This window comes from Stegostoma tigrinum, chromosome 4, assembly GCF_030684315.1.
Source record: "Stegostoma tigrinum isolate sSteTig4 chromosome 4, sSteTig4.hap1, whole genome shotgun sequence".
NCBI lineage: Eukaryota > Metazoa > Chordata > Chondrichthyes > Orectolobiformes > Stegostomatidae > Stegostoma > Stegostoma tigrinum.
Genome location: NC_081357.1, coordinates 97,603,313 through 97,630,910, shown reverse-complemented (window position 1 = coordinate 97,630,910; position 27,598 = coordinate 97,603,313). Strand labels below are relative to the sequence as shown.

The window sequence follows — 27,598 nt, the reverse complement described above, 5'->3', positions numbered from 1 at the left end:
TTTTAACCTCACTGCGAAGCCTCTTCCAGGGATGCCTAACCCGAAGAAGTTACCCTCCTCCCTCCGGACCAACCTCAGGGAATCTCTCTCCCATTGCAACTCTACTCTCCATCTTCGGTCCGCCTCCCCCTCTCTCCCTATTTATTCCAGTTCCCTCCCCCCATCCCCCTCTCTGATGAAGGGTCTAGGCCCGAAACGTCAGCTTTTGTGCTCCTGAGATGCTGCTTGGCCTGCTGTGTTCGTCCAGCCTCACATTTTATTATCTTGGAATCTCCAGCATCTGCAGTTCCCATTATCTCTGATACTATTTTAACCATAATCTGCTGCTTTGTAAAATAACTTTTTTTTCTGGAATTTATCAAATGCTTACTGCAAATTCAAGTACAGTACACTTACAGACTCACTTTTATCCATAGACCATGTTACTTCTTCAAAACAACTCCAATAAATTGATTAACAGAATTTCTCTTTTGCAAAATTATGCTGACTGTTTCATCTTGAGTTTTTCTCACTATCTAAATATAACCCTTTAATGATCAACTCCAACACCTTCATCACAACAGACTTCAAGTTTCCTCATTTTTGCCTCCCTCCCTTGAGATTTGATCATTTTGGAAAGTTAACATCTACCAGCTATTTTAAGACTCGGGGATGAAGTCAGTCAGGATCTAGAAATTTGTCTCCACAACTCCCTATTCTCACTCTCTAGAGAACAAGTGCTGACTTCATTCACTCATTTCCTTTCTGAATACTTGTAGAAACTCATGTTATTTGTTTTTACATTTCCCGCTGGCTATCATACATTAATTTCTTTCTCTTGGATAATCTTTTGGTTATTCTTTCCCATTTTTACATTCTGACCTCCCATTTGGCCGGCCACTCATCTTTACTCAATTATACACTCTTTTCCATAACTTATTTAGTTAACCATAATTAATTAATTTTGCCTCAAAATGTTTCTTTGCAATAGGAACATACTTATGCATATTCTGAAATTGTTCCCCTAAATGTCTGCCATTGCCACTTAACTCCACCCAAACCGATTTGACATTCTCATCTCCTGACTCTTTCCACAGCTTCCTGTTCTTCTTAAATGCCATATACCCTCTGTATTCAGGACCCCAAATCATGCAGACAGCTGACCATATTGACTATCGGATTGTATCTATTTATTTCAATATATTCAATCAATTTGTTTATCTTGTTGTAAATGTTATGCGCATTTTGATAAGAGCCTTTTGTTTTGTCTTTTTATTATCTTTTTAGTGTCTAATTTGACAGTTTGTGTATTCTTGGATTTATCTCTCTGTCTTTCCTGCGATTCTCTGACCCTCATTTCCCATACTACCATTTTGCTTATAACATTGACTTTGATTTGGTACATCTGCTGACAGGAAGTCCTTGTGTTTTTCACAATAATACCCAAAGCTATCTTCCCTGCTTTTTGGAGTTGATCACATCTTTAATTTGAACATACATATGAACGTATGAAATAGGAGCAGGTGTAGACCATCTGCCCCATGGAGTCTGCTCTGCCATTCAGTAAAATCATGACTGATCTTTTCATAGACTCAGCTCCTATTACCCACCCACTCACCATAACCCTTAATTCTGCAAGTGACGAAGTTCCTTCTCAACTCAGTCCTAAATCTGCTCCCCTTTATTTTGAGGCTTTGCTCCCTAGTTCTAGTTTCACCTGCCAGTGGAAAGAACCTCCCTGCTTTTTGAGGAAGGATCATTAAAACGTTAACTCTGATTTCTCTCCACAGATGCTGCCAGACCTACTGAATTTTTCCAGCAATTTCTGTTTTGGTTCTCCCTGCTTCTATCTTATCCACACCCTTCATAATGTTGTATGTTTCCATAAGATTCCTCATCATTCTTCTAAATTCCAATGAGCATAGTCCCAGTCTACTCAACCTCTCCTCCTAAGCCAATCCTCTCAACTCCTGGAATCAACCTAGTGAACCCTCTCTGTCTCTTTAAACTTGCTGTACCATTCAGTAAAGTTAAGGCTGATGTAGTTGTAACCTCAAATCAACATTCCTTCCCACCCTGATGATCTTTCAACCTTTTGCTTACAGGAATCTGTCAAACCTTTGCCTTAAAAATAGTTACGAACTCAGTTTCCACCACCTTTTCAGAGAGAGAGTTACAAAGCCCTACAACCATCTGGAGTGCAAAGGGACTTGGGACTCCTAGTCCAGGATTCTCTTAAGGCAAGCTTGCAGTTTATTTTGGTAGTTAGGAACACAAATACAATGTTGGCATTTATTTTGAGAGGACTAGAATATAACAGCAGGGATGCACTTCTGAAGCTTTATAGACCTCTGGTCAGAACACATTTACAGTATTGTGAGCAATTTTGGGCCCAATACCTCAGGACGAATGTTCTGGCCCTGGAGTGGGTTCAGAGGAAGTTCAGGAGAATGATCCCAGGAATGGAAAGCTTAACATATGAGCAGTGTTTGAGGACTTTAGGGCTATACTCGATGGAGTTTAGAAGGATGAGGGGTGATGTAATTGAAGATTACAGAATACTGAATGGCCTGGACAGCGTGGACGTTGGGAAGATGTTTCCATTGGCAGGAGAGACCAGAACCTGAGGGCACAGGCTTAGAGTAAAGGGAACACCCTCTGGAACGGAGATAAAGAGGAACATCTTCAGCCAGAGAGGGGTGAATCTGTGGAATTTATGACCACAGAAGGAGGCCAGACCATTGAATATATTTAAGACAGAGATAGATAGGTTCTTGATTGTCAAGGAGATCAAGGGTTACGGGGAGAAAGTGGGAGAATGAGATTGAGAAATTTATCAGCCATAATTGAGTGGCAGAGCAGACTCGATGGACTGAATGACCTAATTTCTGCTTCTATGTCTTTTGGTCTAACCCTTTGAGAGAAAACTTTTTACCTAATCTCTGTTTTAAGTGGGTCATTGCAGATTTTTAAGCAGAGACCCCTATTCTAGATTCCCCTCTTCACATCTATCTTGTCAAGACCCTTCAGGATCTTCTGTTTAAATCAAATTGCCTCTTACACTTCTAAACTCTCCAGGTACAAGCCTAGCCAATCCAACCTTGCCTAATAAGACAAGCTGCCCATTCTGCGTATTCATCTGATAAACATTGTTGAACTACTTCAAACACATTTACATCCTTCTGTAAATAAAGTGACCTGTACTATTTTTAGTAATCCAAATGTGCTAATACCAGTGCCTGATATAACAAGCATAACCTTCCTTCTTTTTTATTAAATTTCCCCCATGATAAACGATAGCAATCTATTAGCTTTTCTAATACTTTTGTACCTGCATACTAACCTTTCGCTATTCATTCACAAGGATATCCAGATCCCTCTGCATATCAGAGCTCTGCAATCTCCCACCATTTAGTTAATATGCTGCTTTTTTATTCTTCCTGCCTTGGTATATGCTTTTCTTCCGGCGTTCAAAAACAATACAAAATAACTGTTCATTTAAGAATGCATTCACCTTTTGTTCTGTTAGCTGAGTTGATGAGGTGATAAACTTCTTAAACTTCTTAATGATCATGTCTCCAGCTGTGAACCTATTGGTGACATGTTGCAATGAAGTGTGTACTGTGAGGGAAGATCCCACTGTTAACCCCCTTGTTAAATATACAAATGTGACTAGAGAAATTATGGAACTTATAAAGCACAGTTCTCTCAACAAAGCTGAACAAAATGTTTTAAGATTTAATAGAGGAAATCATACAATCCTTACATTGCGGGAAGAGACCATTCAGCCCATACAGTCTGCACCTTACCCCGCCCAGACCCATACCCTTATCCTGTCCCGATAACCCTGCATTTAACATGGCTAACCCACCTAGCCTGCACATTCCAGGACACTAGGGAAACTGTAGCATAGCCAGTCCACCTAACCTGCATATCTTTGGACTGTAGGAGGAAACCGGAGAATGCAGTGAAAACCCATGTGGACATGGGGTGAATATGCAGACTCCACACAGACAGTTTCATGAGGCCAGAGATGAAACTTCAAAGTATTACTCAATGGCCTGCCTTGTTTCTCACCACTTCTAGCCTCTAATGTACTTGCAGCAATGTTTGATTGCAGGCACAAGCATGGAAGATTGCTATTTGGGTGATTCCAAGTGACATCACAGTTTAAATCAATTGACACTTAAGAAATACTCATGCAGTGAAGCTAGAAAAACTCTACAAGCTGTTCATCCTGGAATAAAACACAGAGAAACAAAGACTGCAGTGATAAAAGGCTGATTAGTATTTGAATGGTTCAGCAAGCTATTTGATAGTTCTGCATACACACAGAGCTTATGTTGTTCCTGACAGCCTGTTTCTGAATTCTACATTATGTCCTTGCCTTGTCTGAGCAGTTGCACAATTTCTAACTCCTCTTCTGGTATTAGTGCATGTCTGTACACTGCTTTCATTCCCACTGCTCACCAAACTCTGTCGTGCAGACATTAACATAATTTTTATCGTTGTTAATTATAATTTTAGTGCAGCATAATTTAGGGTATGTTCCTTGGCTTCAGAAGTCGTAATGTATTGCACAGTGCCCCTGGGTCGCACTTTTTCTGGCAGCTCAATCCTTTTTTGAAATGACTGCCTATCAAGTGTAAATATGGTAACCATAGCAGCATCAGGCTATGTGAGATGATTGAAGAGTCCTTTATCTGTCTTGTATTACAGCAGCTGTTGGGTGTGATTTTTTTTCCGTGGTCTCACCTTTTCATGCAATTCAAGTCTATTTGAAAGTGAATGAAAAAGAATCCAACGAGTCAGATTCTGCTTTACTGTGTTTCTACTTTGCTGTCTGTAAATGGCCATTTATCCAATATTGTGACATTCTGTAAGCTTCTGCCAAATAGTTCACTTTGCTCCTGTTCCTTCTCTGGAGCTAGAACTTGGCTGGAAGGTTCTGAACATAAATCTTTTTGCTTAGTTTACACTGGCAGTAGATTCGGATTGTGATTGACATGCCGAGTGCCAAAGTTAAAGGTTCAAAATGCTTTGCTCTGATCCAAGGCAGCAGTGAATCAAGCTGGTATAAACACGTCATCGAAAATGTCATTTTCTGCTACCAAAAAAACACACACTGCCTGAATTAACAAGTCATATAATACTGCTTTGAACTGCCACTGATATTTCTGCAGGCAATAGGTTGAAAGCTGCAGGCATACCAATTTCATTTCACCCTTGCAGTGTGCTTTTGCCTACTTGATTCCTGTCAGTGATGTTAAATAAAAAATTTCTTTGTAATACAAAATCTGTTCACTGCAGTAAATTATAAGCAGTATAATGGTAATTATGACACACAGTGAACACAGACAAACTGACTTGGTGCATAATGGTGTATGGCAGGTAAGAGGCCATAAAGATATGTGGGTTTATAGTGGTTTTTCATAAACTCATTCATTACAACAGAAGTTTACAACGTTATTATTACAGAATCAGCATGAACTAATCAACCTGTTCACATATTATAGCGCTTCTGTGGAGCAGGTGGGATTTAAACCTGGGCCTTCTGACTCAGAAGCAGCGATACATCCATTATCACAAGCCCCCTATCACTACAGAATACCCATAGTGTAACTGCAGCAAAATTCATTTTGTTAATTTTAAACCACAGAAGTTTTTTATTTAATCCCAAAAAGATTGGGATTGATCTTCTTGAAATTTAATTTCCCAAAGATACAACTAAAAGTCCCAAAGCATTGATAGTAAACACATGCAATGTGCCTCAATGACTACCGTGCAGTGGCACTGAACTCCTTAATCATGAAGTGCTTCTAGAAGCTGGTCATGGCCCACATCAACTCCAGTATCCCAGCCTGCCTCGATCCTGTGCGATTACTGGTGAACAAGTCTACAGCGAACGCCATTTCCCTAGCCCTACACTCATCCCTGGAACATCTGGATAATAAGGCCACCTACTCATCAACTACAGCTTTGCCTTCAACACTATAATCTCGACCAGACTAATCTGAAAAGTCCAAGACCTATGTTTAGCTCCATCCTCTGCACTTGGATCCTCTACTTCGTAACCCATAGACCACAGTCAGTGAAGATAGACAACAGCACCTCTTCCACAATAATCTTCAACACTGGCACCCCAGCAAAGATAACACAATACTGACCAGAACTGCACACAAGGCATTAAGTATGGCCTAACCAACATTTGTTGCAAGTTTAGCATAACTACCTTTCTCATCAGTTCCACTCCTCTTGAAATAAACAATGCATTAATTAGCAGGCTACTTCTCAGACCCCTACTGTACTCCCTGTACACCCACAACTGTGTAGCCTAATTCTGCATGAATGCCATCTTTAAGTTTGTTGACAACGCCACTGTGGTAGGCCGGCTGTCAAGCAACAATGAGTTAGAATACAGGAAGGAGATAGAGTGCTTGGTGTCATGGTTCCATAATAACAATCTCTGTCACAATGTCAGCAAAGCAAAAGAATTGATCATTGACTTCAGGAAGAAAGGAGGAGGACATGCCCTGTCTACATCAGTGGAGCTGAGATGGAGAGGGTCAAGAGCGTCAAGTTCCTAGGGGTGATGATAACCAACAATCTGTCCTGGACCTCCCACGTAGATGTGATGGCCAAGAAGGCACAACAACTCTCCTTCCTCAGGCAGCTTAGGAAATTTAGCTTGTCTATAAGGACTATCACTAACTTTTACAGATGCACCATAGAAAAGATTCTACCTGGGTGCATAATTGCCTAGTACAACCACTGCTCTGCCGAGGACTGTAAGAAGCTACAGAAAATTGTGTGCACAGCCCAGATCATTATGCAAGCCGACCTCTCATCCATGGACTCCATTTACACTTCTCATTGCCACGTAAAGGCTACCAACATCATCAAAGACCCCTCCCAACCCAACAATGCTCTCTTCTAACCTCCTCCGTAAGATGCAGAAGCTTGAACACACACCAATAGGTTCAAGAACAGCTTCTTCCTTGAAGTTATTATACTGCTGAATGGACCTCTCTAACTTCAAATAATATCAGAGATAATGGGAACTGCAGATGCTGGAGATTCCAAGATAATAAAATGTGAGGCTGGATGAACACAGCAGGCCAAGCAGCATCTCAGGAGCACAAAAGCTGACGTTTCGGGCCTAGACCCTTCATCAGAGGTCTGATGAAGGGTCTAGGCCCGAAACGTCAGCTTTTGTGCTCCTGAGATGCTGCTTGGCCTGCTGTGTTCATCCAGCCTCACATTTTATTAACTTCAAATAATGTTGATTTTGCTAATGTTGATCTTGCTTTGTGCACCTCCTGTGCAGCCCTAACCTTGCATGCCTCACGCTGTGTAAGCACTCTATGATCTCTTTGTCCTTATTTTCCCTGAACTGCCTGTACTGCTGGCAAAGCAAAATTTTTCACTGTATTTAAGTATACATGATGACAATAAATCAAATCAAATCAAATCAAAGACATTGGTTGCAGGCTATAAGGATTGTAGTTAGGTTTGAGACTGTACCAGGACACTAGCTGTAACCATAAGCTACATCCTACCCTGTGAAAAATGAGGTAAATAAAACCTGTTCTGTTGTGGGAGCTAATGGAAACCTTCTATATGGTTCTGACAGTATATACACGAAATTGAGCATAAAGTACTAGATTTGTACTCAATAGTAATTTCAGTCAAAACACACAAAAGTCTCTTAATTTACTTTGGCCACAGCCAACTATAGTTGAATGATCTCCTGCCTGGCCTCTTTATAATGTCTTTCAGATGTGACTGGAAGCATTTTAAAACTGAATCTTGGAAATTATGCATCTTTTTGCCATTTTATGTGTTGAGATTAGAAAAGTATTGGAGGACAGTGGTTGAACCTATATCTCAGAGTATGGCCCTCCAGTAATTTATGTAGTGGTCTACTGTCATTTTCGTTATAGATAAACTCTTGTGGAAGATGTGAGCTTCACCTCCATTAACCATTTCTCTTCTTTACATGGGATTCCATAGTGCGTACAACACAAAAAAAAAGGCCAATTGATCTAACCACAAAGCTGTTTGCCCTCCATTTGAGTTCTTCCATATTTACTTATTTCAGTCTGCTATTGCACTTTGTATTCCTATCTCCATTATTTTCCCCTTAAATGCATCTATTCTATTCATCAACTTCCAGTGGTAGATAATTCCATATTCATACCACTCTTTTAGATAAAGAAAATTTTTCTGTTGGATTTTTGGTGCCCGTCTTATGTTGATGGTGTCTTATTGTGTTCTTCACCACAAGTTGAAGCATTCTCTCTACCTTCCATCAAAACCTTCCATAATTGCAAAGACCTCTATTAGGCCCTGACCATGTTTTGTTCAAGAGAAAAGAGATTTAACCTGTAAATCCTTTCCTCCCATGTTATACCCATATATTTCTGTATCATGCTTGAAAAATGTTTCCAGCATCCTGTCTCCATATTCTTTCTCCACAATACTGACCGGAACTGCACCCCAACATTTGTTCCAAGTTTAGCATAACTTAGCTTCTTGTCAATTCCACCCCTCTAGAAATAAAACTAAGTGTTTGGTTCGTTTGTTTTAAATAACCTTGATAGTCTGTGATGCAATTTTCATTGGTTAATCCAAGAGATCTCACTGTTCCTCGATTTCACCTACATTTGCAGCTTTCAAGTTATGTGACCTCTATTTGTCCTACCAAAATCTACTACTTCATTTGCTGTATTGAACTTCATTTGCCCATTCTACAATTTGGTGTAGTCTGCTAATTAATGCATTGTTTTTGTTTCCAAGTCAAATTGTTATGTAAATTATGAGCAGCAGTAGTTCTGGCAATGATCTTTGTGGAAAACAACTTCCCACATTCATCTGGTTTACATTCAATCCTGGTGTCATAGCTTTGGATTTTGAAGCTCAGAAGTCGTCAATGTGGCATATAAAACTTCTGTACTCCGCTCTCTTAGCCACTACTTCCACGTTCCCCTCCAAGCCACGCACTATATTCCACACACTTGGAAATATGTCACTCTTCCTTCAATGTTGCTGGATCAAAATCCTGGAACTACCTCATGGCGTTATGGGTCTACCTATGACACATGGATTGCAGTGGTTCAAGAAGGCAGCTCACCACTATCTTCTCAAGGGCAACAGGGATGGGTCAGCTAGCAATACCAACATCCCCTGAATGAATAAAAAAAATCGAGTTTTGAGAAGATTTGTAGCTCAGGTTGAGTTTCTGGGCGTGAGTTTGCTCGCTGAGCAGGAAGGTTAGTTTTCAGACGTTTCGTCACCATTCTAAGTAACATCATCAGTGAGCCTCCGATGAAGCGCTGGTGTTATGTCCCGCTTTCTATTTACAAACCTAAACAAACAGACAAAACGGGCCAGAAACCATAACCACTCTCCCCTACATCAAAGGCATTTCTGAAATGACTGCCAGACTACTCAGACCTCTTGGCATCAGGGTAGCCCACAAACCCACCAACACACTAAAACAGCAGCGAATGAACTTAAAAGACCCTATACAGACAACAAGCAAAACGAACGTCATCTACAAAATACCTTGCAAGAACTGTGACAAACACTACGTTGGACAAACTGGCAGAAAGCTAGCCACCAGGATACATGAACATCAACCAGCCACAAAAAGACATGACCCACTATCACTCGTATCCTTACATACAGATGAAGAAAGACACCACTTTGATTGGGACAACACATCCATCCTAGGACAAGCCAAACAGAGACACACACGAGAATTCCTAGAAGCATGGCATTCCAACTGGAACTCCATCAACAAACACATTGATTTGGAGCCAATCTACCATCCCCTGAGAAAAAGAACAGGAAATGACATCACCAATGCAGGAAATGACATCGCTAACCCGAGGAAACCTAAACAGATAAATAGAAAGCGGGACATAACACCAGCGCTTCACCGGAGGCTCACTGATGATGTTACCTAGAAGGGTGACGAAACGTCTGAAAACTAACCTTCCAGCTCAGCGAGCAAACTCACGCCCTAAAAAACATATATTTAAATATTTAACTGGTGATAGGAATTAGTGATCAGTGACTGCTGAAATCTCAGCATGCTTCTTAACCTTGTGCTTGGCAATTCTCAAAGCAAGCTGTATATTTCTGTTCCACCGCTTCTGAATACTAAAGGCAAATTGAATGAATTCGCTGTCTCTAACTTGATACCTCTTGAAGAGTTGCGGCTTGACCTGATTAAAAAATACCCTTTTGTGTGACTACCATATCACCGACCTAGACTGACCTTGATGTGGTCGTGGTTGTGGCCGTTGACTTCCATCCCAAGCATTTATTTTAATTTATTCATTCACAGAATGTAGGCATTTGTTGACTTTGGCTAATCCAGCATTTATTGCCCATCCTCAATTTCCCTCTAGTGGTGGTGAGCTGCCCACTCAAACCGCTGCACTCAGTGTGGGTAGGTACACACATTGTGCTGTTTGGAAAAGAGGTCCAGATGTTTGACAGAGCAGCAGTAAAGGAGCAGTGATATCATTCCATGTCTGGAGGCTCCCTGTTGCATGGGTGCTGTCATGCATCTGATATCATTGTTGCTGTAGATGGTAGAGGCTATCGAAGGAGCTGTGCTGATTTGTTTGAGTACATATTGTAAATGGTACGTACTGCTGCCATTCAAGAGAGTGAACTTTGAAGGTGATAGATGGGGTATCAGTCAAACAGGCTGTTTTGTCCTGGATATGTCAAGCTTCTTGTGTTGCTGGAATGGCATTTATCCAGACAAGTGGAGAATTTTACGTCGCACTCTGACTTGTGCCTTGTAGCTGGTGGACTGGCTTTGAGGAGTTAGAAAATTTTGTTGTAAAATTCATTCTGAGTTGGACTTTCTGGCTGGTCCACCATTTATGGGCCATTCCTCCTAGCCCTTGAGAACATGATGGCGATCTGTTTTGCTGGAGTCTAATTGGCCTAAGTGCACCCACAATGCTATTAGCAGGGAGTCCAGGTTTTTGGCAGTTAGGAGGTGATTTACCTGCTGCATTCATAACCTCTGACCTGCTCAATTAGCCATTGAATTTATATAGCCAATTCAGTTCAATTTCTGGTCATTGGCTACCCACATGATACTGATAGCGGGAGGTCCAGTGATGGTAATGCTGCTGGTTAGATTCTATCTTGTTGAAGCTAGTCATTATCTGATACTTGTGTGGCACAAACGTTACTTGCCAGTTGTCAACCCAGGCATAGGATTTGTCCAGGTCTTGCTGCATTTGGAAATGGACTGCTCAGTATCTAAGGAATTGTGAATAATGCTGAGATTATGCAACCGTCAGTGAACATGCCCACTTCTGACCTTATGATGGAGGGAAGGTTGTGTGATGAAGCAACTAAAGGTGGTTGTGTAGTGATGTTGTTGAACTGGGATAGCTGACCTCTAATGATGACAGCCAGCTTCCTTTCTACAAGATGTGACTCCCACCAATGCAGAGTTTTATTCCCCTGATTCTTGTTGACTCCCATTTTGCTGTAGGACCTTAATGCCAAAGTTGGTCAAACGTGACCTTGCTGTCAAGGGTGGTCACTCTAACCTCACTTCTCGAGTTCAGCTCTTTTGTCCTTGTTTGAACCAAGGCTGTATTGAGGTCAGAGGCTGAGTAGCCCTGGGGAAATCCAAACTGGGCATCACTTAGCAGATTACTGCCAACCAAGTGTGGCTTGATAGCACTGTTCACAAACCCTTTCATCCCTTTACTGATGATCAAGAATAGTCTGAAGGAGCAGTAATTGGCCAGGTTGGATTTGGCCTTTGCGTATACTAGACATATCTGGGTAATTTTCCATATTGCCAGTATTGTAACTTGTGACAAAATTCCTTGCCTCTGACCTGCTTGTATAGTCGCAGTATTTATGTATCAGGTCCAGTTCAGTAGCTGAATAGTATCTCCCCCAAACCCAGATGTCGATTATGGGGATTCCATTAGGATCATAATGGAATGTCAGAGGGAAATGGTTGGATTCTGTTTTTGGAGATGGTCATTGCATGGCACAACTGACGTGAATGTCATCTGTCAATTATGAGCCCAGGTCTGAATGTTATCCTGCTTATTAGATGCTAGTTGCCCCTGTTTTTAGCCCTCCTGTAATTCCAGGCTCTTGCATGCCGTTCCCCTTTCTGTTCATCTTTTTTCCATCTTGTTGTCCTTAGCTATTTCCCTGTTAACACTTCATCTTTAGCTCCTTTGGAAGAGGCTGTCAACATCATCAAAACAGAAGATGATGCTGTTTATGATGGAAAGGAAATGAAGATGGAACTGACGATGGAATGCTGTTTCCTATGTTTTAACTTGTGGCTTACTTATAGATGTCAGACAAGCAATCTGATAAAATTAGGATATTAGCAGAGGCCCTGGTGGGATTTCAGTTATCAATCACCATAATATTCCCTGATCATTACTTTTAGAGTCTAGTGGTACCATTCTTGGGAAGGGTTTCTTCTGGAACAGAGGTTTGTAGATCAGCTGATAGTCATCAGCCAGTCTAACTACGCGTCCTGACCAACTCACTCTTCCTTGAGTTGTATTCTTATAGAATCGGAATTGAGTTTTTAAGTGTGTCAGTGAGAATCATTTCTTGGGATTTCTTGTGAGTGCTTCTGTCTTCAATGCCTGTGTCCATGTGTCAAAAGCAAGCTGCTTAAGCCTTTCAAATTCCAGTTGCATCTAGTCAGGCAATTTCTTGAGGTTCTGGAATTTTTGATGGTACGCCTGTGGCCCCAACAGGTATGCACCTAAGATAGCTATTTTACTGTTTCATAATCAGTGGCACTTCCCTGAGGAAAGCAAACCTTGTGCACTTCCTCTGAGAGTTTACTCTGCAGTTTTCTGTCAAATGGCCACTGTCAAACTGGCCACTTTAACTTCTGTGACTCCCACTCAATAAAGTCCCAACCTCCTCCTCCTTAATTTAGGGATTAAACGAACAAACCGAGTTGCTTCGGCCGTCAAGTCTGAATCAGTACTGTCTATATGGGGCACAGTGGTGTTCGTACTCCTCACTTTGAGCTGTCGTGCTTCGAACTTCTTTATCTGCAGTGTTTCCTGAAACTCTCTTCTTGTCCTTTCTTCTCTTTTCCATCTCGCATTCCTTCCGTTTTTCTTGAAATTCTAACGTCTGATGCTCTAATTTTAATCTCTCGGCTGCGACTCCAGCCATTTCATCACCTTCAGTTTCTACTTGTAAACTGCCAGCAACTTCTAAAATTTTGGGTTGTGCGGCTTTCAGGCAAAATTCTAATCCTCAATGCCCGAGCGAAAGAAAATTTAAATCCTCAAAAGTAACCCCTAATTCTGCTCGGAGTATGCAGGCATCGCATGCGGAAATTTCTGCACAAACTCAAGAAAACCTTTTGAAGTTTTTCTTTGATTTCAAAGTGACAATTTACCCACGCAAATTGTTTTGTTTTGACTGTGGGTTTAAATTGCACAGGCCCCAATTTGTTATGACCAGACCGTGGTGCGTTTCCCCGATTTGTTGCAGCTCCATAGAGGAACTAACTGGGTTAAGCTCACAGATGTGGAAGGATGAAGTGGCCCCAAAATTTTTTATTCATCCGACCTCCTTGACTGTTACAAAAATGGATAACTTTTAAATATCTTTCTTCCAGACCTAAATTAACTTATGTTTGAAAAGGAGCCGATTCAGCCAGGCCAACTTGAATTAACAGAGCGGGTTTATTATTTACTACACACAAAAGAAAACACAACACACCGATTATAAAGAAGAGATGACTCTAAATGGCTGGAAGTTTTTATACAGGATAATCTCCACATTGTTCATGAAGAGCAAACCATTGCAGCTGAAGCAGCAGATGTTACCGGCAGCAAGATCCTTGGTTTTACAGATTAATTTAGGTTCTGTATTTCTGATTTCTTTTAAACCATAATTGAATTCCAGCATTCAGGTTGAGAAAGGGTCCTTTTGTCATCATGTTTCCTTTTGATATAGTTTGCAGCACCCTGAGTATAAGAACAGCATTTGTAACACAAGCATAACAAGGAGATTAAAACAGAAAATGCTGGAGAAACTCAATGTCCGGCAGCATCTGTGTTGAGAGAAATAGAGTTAACACTTTGAGTCTTGTATGACTCCTCTTTGGAAGAGCAGCACTGAATGCTAATCTTACAAAATTCCATAAATTTAAAGACACCTTTGCATTTTTTGATCAGGTAAGCAATAAATATTTATTCTACATCCAGCCCTTCCAATTGGAAATCCATGTCGATCCTACCATTTGGCCATCACCTCTCTTTAACTGATAACCCCCTGTCACTCACCATGTCTCATGTTTTGAATGAGAGAAATAATCAAATAACCTGTCTAACTTATTTGGGTCAAAGTCGAAACCATTATAACCATTATAAGACATAGGATATAGGAGAAGGAGTAGGCAATACAGCCTCTTGCCCTTGATCATGGCTGATTGTCTGCTTCAATGCTATTTTCCTACAGTATATCTATATCCCTTGATATCTTTAAGAACTAGAAATCTATCAATCTCTGTCTTGAAAGTACTGAATGGATAATTCTTTACATCACTTTGGGGCAGAGAATTCCAAAGATTCACCACCTTCTGAGTGAAGAAATTCCATTACGATTCAGTCTCTAAAGATATGTGTCCCCTGGTCCTGGAATAAACAGTCACCGGCTTTGTGTATCCAACCAGCTAAACTCTGCAAGAGTGTTCTTTGCCTCAATGAGATCACCTCTCGTTCTTCTAAATCCAGAGAAAATAGGCACATTCTCCTTAATCTCTCCTCTCCTGACAGGAATTAGTCAGGTGAATCTACATTGCCACTGTGGGAAGTACATCATTGTCAGTCTCGTGAAACGATGCTACTAGGTTTCATGATTTGCTTTTTGTTCAAGTGATTCAACAGGCCAACCTTGAAAATCCAGTCTTTGCACAGAGAGGACAAGAGTTACTCTGAGGCAGAGGTGTTCTCAAATCAGAGTTCGTGCTCCTTCCTTCTGCTTTTGTTGCTCCTATGCAGGAGAGTTTATCTAGTCAATTTCTGGATGTTCTGCCGCTTGTTGGATGAAATGCTGAACTAATGTCAGTTAGCACCTCATTTGCACCACTGTCAGTTTGGTCCTTTTTCAGTGAGTCCTTCTGTCTACTTTGCAAGTGGATGCCATCCTTCAGCTGTGAAAAGACGATTTTCTTCAGAAGCGATTAGTTTGGCATGTGTCCAGACCAGCAGAGCTTGTTTTCCACAATTTGATGCTGGAGGAACCAACTTTGGCTGGATTTATTTGCTGCTTTTCCCACATGACACATTATTCCAACGAGCCACCACACACTGCAGCATAGAGGAACTACGAAGAGCAGAAGAAAATCTCCTATACAGCTTATTCAAAAAGAATGTGTACCTATGAACACAGTCCGCCGATTCCTCAGCAACAAACCCAAACAGACAGACAAAACGGGCCCAGAAATCATAACCACTCTCCCCTACATCAAAGACATTTCCGAAATGACTGCCAGACTACTCGGACCTCTTGGCATCAGGGTAGCCCACAAACCCATCAACACACTAAAACAGCAGCTAATGAACTTAAAAGACCCTATATAGACAACAAGCAAAACGAACGTCATCTACAAAATACCTTGCAAGAACTGTGACAAACACTACATTGGACAAACTGGCAGAAAGCTAGCCACCAGGATACATGAACATCAACTAGCCACAAAACGACATGACCCACTATCACTAGTATCCTTACATACAGATGAGGAAGGACACCACTTTGATTGGGACAACACATCCATCCTAGGACAAGCCAAACAGAGACACACATGAGAATTCCTAGAAGCATGGCATTCCAACCGGAACTCCATCAACAAACACATTGATTTGGAGCCAATCTACCACCCCCTGAGAAAAAGAACAGGAAATGACATCACCAATGCAGGAAATGACATCACCAACCCAAGGAAACCTAAACAGATAAATAGAAAGCGGGATATAACACCAGAGCTTTGTTGGACGCTCACTGATGATGTTACCTAGTATGGTGACGAAACGTCTGAAAACAAACCTTCCAGCTCAGCGAGCAATCTCACATCCATGACTTTGAGTATTCAGTGCAGACATCAGTGCTTTGATAGGATGAAACTATGTACTAGACTAAAGTCTTTGTCCTTCATGGAGATCTCTGGTGCCAGAGATCATGTTATCTATTTGTGGAAGGACATATTGGCACAGGTGATTTTGTGCTGAATTTCTCCTTTGATGGTAAACTTTTGAGAAAGGTAGCTGCTGAGATATGGAATAATTTCTAAAATAGTTTGCTGATTAATAACAATATTGGAGATGTAGGCCCTTGCCCAGGGAAGAGCTGGTGAAGGATTTTGGTATGACTGTTGTTGAGTGAGCCACCAAACCTGTGGAATTGGAGAGGTTGAAGGTTGTCTGAATGCAGCAAGCAAAATATAGTGTAACAATGGGTAAGATTGCCCCCAGAAAGGGCCAAAACACCTCAGTAAAATGGATCACAAGGGTGACTCAAGAAAAGTCTCCCCTAACCCCCTTACAGGAACTGAAAAATTGAAAGGAGCCACTCATCCAATCACAGTCCAACCCTACCTCCACTCTGCCACTGTCTCTGGTGCTTGCTGCCGATTGACTCACTACTATGCCTATCATCAGCAAGAGTGGGATGGAAACGGCCTGTACTTGGAGGAGCACCTGAAGAAGTAGCTGTGGTGTACCATATTGGTGAGGCCAAGGGTGGGTATTCAATTTATTGGCAAAGCCAGTAGAAGCGAAAATGTGCTGGATGGAGCTAGAACTTGATTTCGAGGAAGGCAAGGGGATGGGGAGGAGAGAGGGTGACCGCCAACAGGACCTAGTCAACAAATAAGTACCTAGCTAACTGTGATACAGGAAAACCTGAAGTCAGAAAACTAAAGTCCTTGCAAATTAATGTGCTTTTCGTGGTGTGTTTCTGTTTATTGAAAAAAAATCTAACTTATGACTGTTGATTTTTAAACTTTCCACGTGTATTGTGCGTTTAAGTTTAAATTTCCTAAACATAACAATGATGACTGCAGGCGATTAAATTGCGAAATTAAATTGTGAGTCAATATTGAGCAAATTGATGATACTTTCTGCCTCTGGGAAACCAAATAGCCTTATATCAACAAAAATATAGAAAGTAATGTTACTACCTGACTGTGTTTCACCTAATTTAGGAATTACTGGTAAAGAAAAAATAGCCCCAAAAGTCAAAAGATTGCCATCAAGAAATCTCAGGACAAATCCTTTCAAGAAAAATTTAGATTGACTCCTGTCTGAATGTTGCTTGCAGCGTGGGCAACAACCACATTGTCTTGGGTAAAAGAGAGGTAACAAGGTGTAGAGCTGGATGAACACAGCAGGCCAAGCAGCATCAGAGGAGCAGGAAGGCTGACGTTTCGGGCCGAGACCCTTCTTCAGAAATCTTGGGTATCTTATTAAGTCATGGGAGTGCCAGACAGTTGCCTTAGTCTTAACTCTCAGCCTGTTGAGGTTGAAAAGCTTCCTGTCAAGTTGAAATGCAGTCATGATCCCTTGTCATAAATGAGTTCCAAGACCAGGATGAAATAGATATGGACATGAGTTCTGAAGAAGGGTCACTGGACCCAAAACATTAACCCTGATTTTTCTCCAGACATGCTGCCAGACCTGCTGAGCTTTTCCAACAACTTCTGTTTTTGTTTTAGATATTGTATGGAGTTGGTATAAACGTGCATTTGTGTTTGACCCTGTCCAGATATTAAAGGGCTTGATACTCAATCCATTGCAAAGAATAGATAACAAGGTGCACAGCTAGATGAACACAGCAAACTGATGTGTCAGGTCTTGATAGCCATTGAATGCCATTTTCTGAAGAAGGGTCCAGACCCGAAACGTCAGCTTTCCTGCTCCTCTGATGCTGCCTGGTCTGCTGTGTTCATCCAGCTCTACACCCTGTTATCTCAGACTCCATCATTGGCAGTTTCTACTATCTCATTGCAAAGAATGTTTGCAGTTATTCTGTCGTGCAGAAGTTGCAGAATAGTAATAGATTTTGCTAGATATTCGAGCCTCCAAGTAATTTCCAAAAGGCTTTGTCTGATTTAATCAAAGGCCTTTGACAATTAAATAATGGTCATGTAGACCTTTGTTATATTAGACACTTTTCTTAGATCGGTTAACCAACAATGATCAAGTCTGGGGCTGCCCTGATGTATGGAAATCACATTGAGCCTCTGGATGGTCATTCAGAAGGATTCAAGTGAGAATCTTCTCCACGGACAGAAAGGATATAGCTTTCATCCTTTCCAAAAATTGTTTAAATCAGCCTTCTTGAAGAGTGAGACAATGAAGGCATTACAGGTCAGAAGGTAGTGCCTATTACCAAACTTTCTGAGAATGTGAACAATATATCACGATCACCAACTTTGTACATTTCTGCAGGCATATAAGTATTTTTTATTCATTTGTGGGAGGTGGGCATAGCTGGCTGGCCAGCGTTTATTGTGCCTGTCCCTAGTTGGCCTTGAGAACATGGTGGTGAGCTGCCTTCTTGAACTGCTGCAGTCCTCCTGCTGTGGGTTAACCCCACAATGCCATTAGGGAGGGAATTCCAGGATTTTGACAAAGCACCAGCACAGGATGGTGAGTGGCTTGGAGGGAAACTTGAAGGTGTTTCCATGTATCTGCCACCCTTGTCCTTCTAAATGGAAGTGGTCGTGGGTTTGGATGATGCTAGCTGAGAATCTTTGGTACAGTTCTGCAGTTCATCTAGTAGATGGTACACAGCTGCTGCTACTGTGCATTAGTGGTGGAGGGAGAGAATGCTTGTGGGTGTAGTGCCAGTCGAGTGTGCCATTTTATCCTAGATGCTGTCAAGCTTCTTGAGAGCTATTGGAGCTACACCCATCCAAGCAAGTGGGAAATATTCCATCACACTCCTGGCTAGTGCCATGTAATGAAGGATAGAATTTGGGGAGTCAGGAGGTGAGTTATTCACCACAGTATTCATAGCCTGTACCTACTTTTATTGCCGCTGTGTCTGTGTGAGGAGTCTAACTGAGTTTCTGTTCAATGGTAATCCCTAGGGATGTTGATAGTGGGGGATTCAGTGATAGTAAGACCATTGAATGTCATGGGGTGGGGGTTAGATTGTTTCTTATTGGAGTTGGTCATAACCTGGCATTTGTGTGGTGCAAATATTACTTGCCACTTGCCAGCCCAAACCTGGATCTTGTCCAGAGGTAAGGTGAGAGTGACAGCCCTTGACATCAAGGCTGCATTCAAACAAGTGTGGCATCAAGGACCCTTAGCAAAACTGGAATCAATGGGTATCAGGGGTCAAACCTTCCACTGGCTGGAGTCACACCTGGCACTTATTAGGTCTCAGCAAAAATGTATCAGAAATGACTGCCAGACTCCTAAGATTGCATAAGATCATGATCGCACACAAACCAACAGCAACACTGTGCCATGATATTCAGAATCCCATTGGTATCTGAGGAGTCATGAATGATGCTGAACATTGTGCCAACGTCTGCGAACATCACCACTTCTGACCTTATGATGGAAAGTCATTGATAAATCAGCTGGAGATGGTAGGGCCTAGGACACTACCTTGAGAAGCTCCTGCACAGATGTCCTGGAGATGAAATGACTGATCTCCAACAACTACGAGCGTCTTCCTAAGTGCCAGGAATGAAGGTAGCTCACTGTTTGTTAGATCACCGAGCCTTCTCTTCTGGGCAACATCAGTGCGACCGCTAATCAAAGCATTGGTGTTCTGCTTCTTCCCAAATTTAAATGATCCTGTGGTGAGATGGTCTTGTTGCTATTGTTTCTGTTGTTTTAGCAGTGGTATGTATACGGGGTCAATTTCAATGTGTTTGTTAATGGAGTCCCATGTTGAGAACCAGGCTTCCAGGAATTCCCTTGTATGTCTGGTGTTGACTTGTCCTTTTATGGTCACTTTGTCCCAGTCGAACTGATGGCCCTCATTGTCTGTGTGTATTGAGACAAGTGAATATCGGTCATGTCTTTTTACTGCCAGCTGGTGTTTGTGTATCCTGATTGTCAGTTACCTCCCTGTTTGTCAAATGTAATGTTTATTGCGCTCACTGCATGGGATTCTGAATATCATGGCACAGTGTTGCTGTTGATTTGTTTGCGATCATGATCTTATGCAATCTTAGGAGTCTGGCAGTCATTTCTGACACATTTTTGCTGAGATCTAATGAGTAGAAGGTTTGACCCCTGATACCCATTGATTCCAGTTTTGCTAAGGGTCCTTGATGCCACACTTGGTTGAATGCAGCTTTGATGTCAAGGGCTGTCACTCTCACCTTACCTCTGGAATTTAGCTCTTTGTCCATGTTTGAACCAAGGCTGTAATGAGATCAGAAGCTGAGTGGCCCTGGCAGAAACCAAACTAGGTGTCACTGAGCAGATGCTGCTTAACAGTGCTGTTGATGACACCTTCCATCATTTTACTGATGGTCAAGAATAGACTGATAGGGTGGTAATTGGCTGTGTTGGATTTGTCCTGCTTTTTATGTACAGGACTTGCTGGCTTATTATTCACATTGTCAGGTAGATACCAGTGTTGTAACTGTACTTGAACAGTTCTGGAGTATATGTCTGCAGTACTATTGCCGGAATGTTGTTAGGGCCCATCACCTTTTCAGTATCCAATGTCTCTAACTCTTTCGTGATATCCCTTTCAGTGAAATGAATTAGATAAAGAATAACATCTGTAATGTTGGGGACCATTGGAGGAGACCAAGATGGATCATCCACTTGGCTCTTCTGGCTGAAGATTGCTGCAAATACTTCAGCCTTATCCAATTTGCAGCACTGTTGTTCAGACCAGAATACTTACGTTCTTCTGTTGAATAGCTTGTATGAGGAGAAACGCATTGGCCAGGAGATCAGTCAGATTCCTTTACTATTCAAATAGTGTTATGATTGGCATTCATTTAAGAGCATACACAAAGCCTTGATCTATTTCCTCATCTCTAACATTGCCCATCAACAGTCTGGCACTCTCTCAGCAATGTACTTGAAGGGTATTAAAGTCAGGAATGGAATGGCATAAGGTACAATATTCTTTATTGTCATGTGTACTCTAGTACAGGAGTACAGTGAAAAGGTTTCACAATACCTCCAATGGTGTCTTTCTTAGGTACAAGTACCTAGGTACAAATCTTGGATACGAAGCAGGAATAAAAGAAGTAGTAGCATTACCTACAGTGTCTAAAAACTAAGTTCGGAATAAGATAGTTATAACAGTTAGAGGATTGACATTACAGTCCAGTAAAGCATTTCAAATAGCAACTCAGCACATCGTCTGTCTGCCCATGCCAGGCCCCAATCAAACAAATGTCCCACTTCGCTCCAAGCCTTCAGCCCACTCTGCACCAAATGGGACTCATTCCCCTCGCGCCGTTCCGGGTCTCGCCTCCCCTCGCGCCGTTCCGAGTCTCGCCTCCCCTCGCGCCATTCTGGGTCTCGCCTCCCCTCACGCCGTTCCGGGCCTCGCCTCCCCTCATGCTGCTCCGGATCTCGCCTCCCCTCACGCTGCTCCAGGCCTGCCTCCCCTCACGCCGTTCCGGGTCTCGCCTCCCCTCACGCCGCTCCGGGCCTCGCCTCCCCTCGCGCCATTCTGGGTCTTGCCTCCCCTTGCGCCGCTCCAGGCCTCGCCTCCCCTCGTGCCGTTCTGGGTCTCGCCTCCCCTTGCACCACCCAGGGCTGCTAAAAAGAGAGGGAAAGGCAGAAAAAGAATAGCTGCAATGGAGGAGCTCTAGGTGGAGCATCCTCCTCCACCACCATTTTGCCGGAAGTAGCAAGTATGTGGTTACCTTTATCAAAGAACGTTATGACAAAGCTACAACTGATATTTTACTATGGCGATAAGGAAAAAGCTTTAAATGCCTCCTTGAAATTGGCTATGAAAGTGATTTTCATTCGCATTAATGCTTTAGGAAGTTCTGGCACTTGTTCAGAGCTTTCTACTTGAGGGACCTGGGGGATAAAAGTTAAGTCATATCCCAGGAAAGCCTACATATAAAGAGGGAAACATATTGAAGGCATTTGTAACATTTACAGTTGGTTTTATGGCTAAATTTAGTATTCTGTTTCAAAATGATAAAATTACTTGTTTATTCTGTTTCAAATATAAATGTTATTTGTACAGCTGTATAACTGTCAGAAAGAAACATATGCAGTGTATCAACTACATCTTTAAAATTGACACCTTCAACTTGCATTATTTTCACAATTTCTGTGACCTTTGCTGATTTTCCATCTTGCTGTGTGATGTGACGAGCTGTGCCCAGAGGATTGTATGCTTTCCTCTTTGATCTATTTGCTCTTATTACTCCTTCATCTCCTATAGTATCCATGAATCTGTTTAACAACATTTACTTTTGGTCTGTCACTAATATTGTAACCTTTTGGAATCAAATTTAATCAATTCAATATACATCATAACAGCTTAAAAGTAAACCTTTGAGTATACTCTTCAACAGTTAATAATTTATTTCCTCAAGTCCCAGTAGTCTGTCAACCAAGCCTTCTGTGAGATTTCTGTTTTCAGTCTGTACTGAGAGTTTTTTGGACATGTTTTATATTCCTAATTTGAAAGAAATTATAAAAAGCAGTTCTCAGATAAAATGACACTGTGTGTTCTTTGTTGTTTTTCCTCAGATAACCATTTTTTAAATATTTAAATCATCTACAAATAGATGCTTGCACTGTGGTATTGAAATATTTCAAATAGCCAAAATATCTATGGAAAAGTACGATTATTGACATGACAGTATCAGCAATGAGCTGGAAGGAGACTAAGACTGAGTAGAGGAAAATTGCATAACACAGATTAGAAGTGCAAAATTAGTCCGTGCCACTGCCTCCAGTGCAGTTTCCAGAAGTAATTGATGAAGGAATTTCCAAACCATTTCTATTTTGGCAAAAATAGTGTTATCTCTCTGTGCAACCAAGAAACCATTTTTGATGTTTGTTCAATTTCAAATGTTAAGAAGAAGCCATTTGTTATTTCACAAATCCATTCAGTAATCTGTGCATCTGTTTGTGGAAAAACAAATTAAAATCCAAATTAAACTTTCTGACTAATTCTAACCTTCTTTCCAGTGTTTGAATATGAATGGTGTGCACTTGCCATTTAAATTTCATTGTTATTTATTTTCTATGGGTTGTGATTTTGGATTTTCGTTGGGGTCGGTGCAAACTTGTAAGTCTCCTGAATTATTCTGGAGTCTTCCAGGATTGAGGAATAATTCCCCAGACACTTCAGCAATCCTAAAAAGAAATTATGGGAACAATTCTCCCCCCCTTTCGGATTAAAAAAAACAGCAGATTGCATTGTGTTCAGAATACAGTGTTTGATTAAAACCAGGTGGTAGGTAAATAAGTTTCTGGATTATGGTTATTGTTTACATCATTATTGACTTACTGAGCAGGTAATGAATGATGGGGATTGTAGTAACTGTACTTGGAAAACCACAGGATGAAATAACCCATAATGCAATTCCATCAAAGTTGACAATCCTAGATATATGAGCATAATCAGAATAAATGGCACTATAATTGTAAGAAACTTTGAAAATCCACCCTATGATTACTTATGTTCAAAAATGCCACATTAGTGGTCTAAGAGGAGATCTTTGGAAGAGCAAAGTCTTTATTTATTCCTGTTGGGATAACAGCTTATTATTTTGAACGGAATGATTGTAGATCAAATGCAAATGTGAATTTGACCAAGACCATATAAGCTGGCAGAAAATCTTGGTTGTCTACACAGTTTCAAGACAGTCACACTACAAGCCATTTCAAAATTCTGAAGTGTTTCTCTTTCTGAGGATGGTGTATAATGTCAACACACCAGATTCTTAGGAAAGTCAGATGAAATGACTTCAGTTATCTCTTTGCAGATCTAAATATGATCAGAGGAGACAATTAACAATATGATTCTTCTCATCCAGTTAGTGACCAGAGGCTGTGAAACAGCAGAAATGACTCTGAGAAGGAATGGCCTCGGACAGCTAGGATTCCATGTTAACTTTGAAGGTATTGTGGCAGATGTTGAACCATTTGGATATGCTTGGAAAGCTGGCCTGAGGCAAGGGAGTCGTCTTGTTGAGATCTGCAAAGTAGCTGTGGCAACCTTGACCCATGAGCAGATGATTGACCTTTTACGAACCTCTGTGACAGTGAAAGTGGTGATTATTCAGCCTCATGAAGACGGATCACCCAGAAGGTAAGGAACGTTATCATTTTGAGATATGATGACTAATAACTCATGGTGTATGACTTTTGGTAGATACTTTAAAACAGCTTGGACATGAACATAAGTGTTCAGAGAATCTTTCTCCTGAACATAAACTACAACAAAGCCCAGTGATGTAATCATCACATGTCAGCAGTTACTTTTCCCCTGGTTTTAATAAACCTCACCGTTTTTAAAGTGATCAAATAAAGCTGAGAAATGCTTTAAGACTTTCTACTGTGACAGTGCAAATTATTTACGACTAGCGTTACTTTTATTTTAAAATCTGGCTGTTGTTGGGGTTGAGCTTGCCTAGAAATACTTAATTTGGCAATAACACTCCTGTAACAAAGATAGTAGGATCTGCACTTGCCGGAGAATCTGAGATAACAAGGTGTAGAGCTGGATGAACACAGCAGGCCAAGCAGCATCAGAGGACCAGGAAAGCTGATGTTTTGGGCCTAGACCCTTCTTCAGAAAACAGACTAAAAGTTTTCTGAAGAAGGGTCTAGTCCCTAAACGTCAGCCTTCCTGCTCCTCTGATGCTGCTAGGCCTGCTGTGTTCATCCAGCTCTACACTTGTTTATTCCTGTAACTAAGTTGTTTGTTGTTGAAAAAGAGCACATTTTGTCAAAGTATTTTTTGTCTTACACTCATTATTACATTCTGGAAGAAATATCCATAAAAGGGAAAAACAAATCACAAATGGCATCCTTTGTGTGGAGTAGATAAACTTGACCACATCGTTCTACTTCTCAGTAGCATTTCATATGGCTAATGACACTGTCCTTCTCCATTGTCCTTTTTCTGTTGTCCAGCTGGCTGGGTCCCCTCTGGTTTGGTTTCATTCTGAAAGGTCCAAGAAATTGCCTGTTGCAAAATTCAACACTGAGTTCAGTTGCAGTAGTCAAGTGGTGTATTTATTCGGCCAACAGGGATCCAATGCTGGATAGTAGCAGCATTTCTCCATCAAGTTTCATATGCATGCAGTCTGTATATGTTTTCATTCTCAGTTGCAACACAATGGCGTTATGTAGGCAAAGGCTGCAGCACAATGGTCTCTGATGGGCTGATAATTGTGTTCCTGTACAGTAATTGCAATGTCGAGACTTGGTATGGTCCTGGAAATGGTAAGAAATGTGTGTGTAATCTGCATAAAAGGATGAATTACTGGCATGAATTATTGTGATTTGGGACCATCAGACAATGTGACATTTACCTTCCCCATTTCTTAATTATGCATTGTTTGTGTGTCTCCTATTTCTTAATTGTATTATCCTATACCATTGTGCATGCTTTCGCACTCTAGCTTCAGGTCCTGACTGGAACTCTACATTCAAATTTTGCTTGTACAATTCTGTTTCATTGTAGTCAGACAATCAATTGCAATATTTTCTGTTCCTGCTGTCACCTGTGATGTACCCTGAGGATCGATCCTCAATCCCTTCGATTTCTCATATAGATATTATTTGTAGATAACATAAACTAACACAGTGCTTTCAGATTATGCGTATGCTGATGATAAATCATCACTATTTCTCTCAATTCCTCACATTTGCTAAATTATCAAACTGTTTTACTGACTTTCTGTACATCGTATTAATGGGATTGGACACAGCCAACTTGGGTTTATGAAAGACCATTCGTGCCTAACAAATCTGGAGTTTTTTGACGACACGCTAGTGGAACAGATTTTGGAGAATCTTTGGATATGTGTACTTGGATTTTCAGAAAGCTTTTGGCAAGGAAACTCAAGTGGTTTGTGGGCAAAAGAAAAGCACACGGCATAGGGGGCATTATATTAGGATGGATCAAAAATTAATTGACAGACATGAAACAGAGAACAGAAATAAATGGTTCTCTTTCTGAGTAGCAGGCAGTAAGTGACTGGTGAGGTACTGCAAAGATAATAAAATGTGAGGCTGGATGAACACAGCAGGCCAAACAGCATCTCAGGGGCACAAAAGCTGACGTTTCGGGCCTAGACCCTTCATCAGAGAGGGGGATGGGGAGAGGGAACTGGAATAAATAGGGAGAGAGGGGGAGGCGGACCGAAGATGGAGAGTAAGGAAGATAGGTGGAGAGAGTATAGGTGGGGAGGTAGGGAGGGGATAGGTCAGTCCAGGGAAGACGGACAGGTCAAGGAGGTGGGATGAGGTTAGTAGGTAGATGGGGGTGCGGCTTGGGGTGGGAGGAAGGGATGGGTGAGAGGAAGAACCGGTTAGGGAGGCAGAGACAGGTTGGACTGGTTTTGGGATGCAGTGGGTGGGGGGGAAGAGCTGGGCTGGTTGTGTGGTGCAGTGGGGGGAGGGGACGAACTGGGCTGGTTTAGGGATGCAGTCCCTAAACCAGCCCAGTTCGTCCCCTCCCCCCACTGCACCATCCCTAAACCAACTGGGTTCAACTGGGCCTGTAATCACTAGAGTTTAGAAGGATGTGAGGAGATACGATTGAAATGTATTAAATTCTAACAAGTCTGTACAGACTAGATGCAGGGATAATATTTTCCCTGGGTTACAAAGTCTAGGGATTACAGTCCAGGATACAGGTTAGGCCATTTAGCACTGAGGTGAGGAAAATTGTCTCCACTTGAAGGGAAGTGAACGTACGGAATTCTGTACCACATAAAGCTGTGGAGGTCAAGTCATTGAATATGTTCAAGGAAGAGATGAGTTTCAAGATTTTAAAGGCATCAAGGAGTATGGGGAGAAAGTGGGAATATGTCATTGAGACAGAGGATCAGCTATAATCAAACTGAATAGGGGAGCGAGCTCAAAGAGCTGACAAGCCTACTCCTGCTCTTAGTTTCTGTGTTAGTCCCTATTTCTTGATCAGGTTTTTGGACGTTTGACCTAATATCTTCTTTGACTCTGTGCAATTCTTAGTTTCATAATTCTACTGGGAAGCACCTTGGAATTTTGCACTGTGTTAAAGGTGTTATATAAATATTTGTTGTGATCAGGATATTGCTTCTCCCTAATAAAAACTTCCAAATGTAGGAGTCCCTCTTTCCAGCCCATCCATAGTCATTGTAGCTGGTTATATTGTACAAGGCTTTTAATGAATACAATTTTTCTTCTTTCGTGTGTCTGGATCACAATGAATGGGTTGTGAATTTGTGCTTATTTGTGAGCTCAGATGTGGTTGGACTTCAAGCTGTGACTACAGGTGCATGACATAATTCACCTTTTTTGATTGCCCATGATTCAGTTTAATTCAGAGTAATTCCCTCTTAACCAGCTAATTTTTTAAAAAAATGGCCATCTGCTTCAAAACCTGG

The 27,598-nt window shown here is 41.4% G+C and overlaps 1 protein-coding gene across 6 annotated transcripts in view; it reads left to right on the top strand.

Moving 5' to 3' along the window:
• The window catches only part of LOC125452648 (signal-induced proliferation-associated 1-like protein 2), a 548,569-nt gene that overhangs the window by 337,004 nt on the left and 183,967 nt on the right, over window positions 1-27,598 (top strand). For all 6 annotated transcript variants that reach the window (XM_059645560.1, XM_059645563.1, XM_059645558.1 and 3 more), the window contains one exon: window positions 24,035-24,309. In XM_059645560.1, coding sequence (XP_059501543.1) covers window positions 24,035-24,309 — 275 coding nt within the window. The remainder of the gene's footprint in view (window positions 1-24,034; window positions 24,310-27,598) is intronic.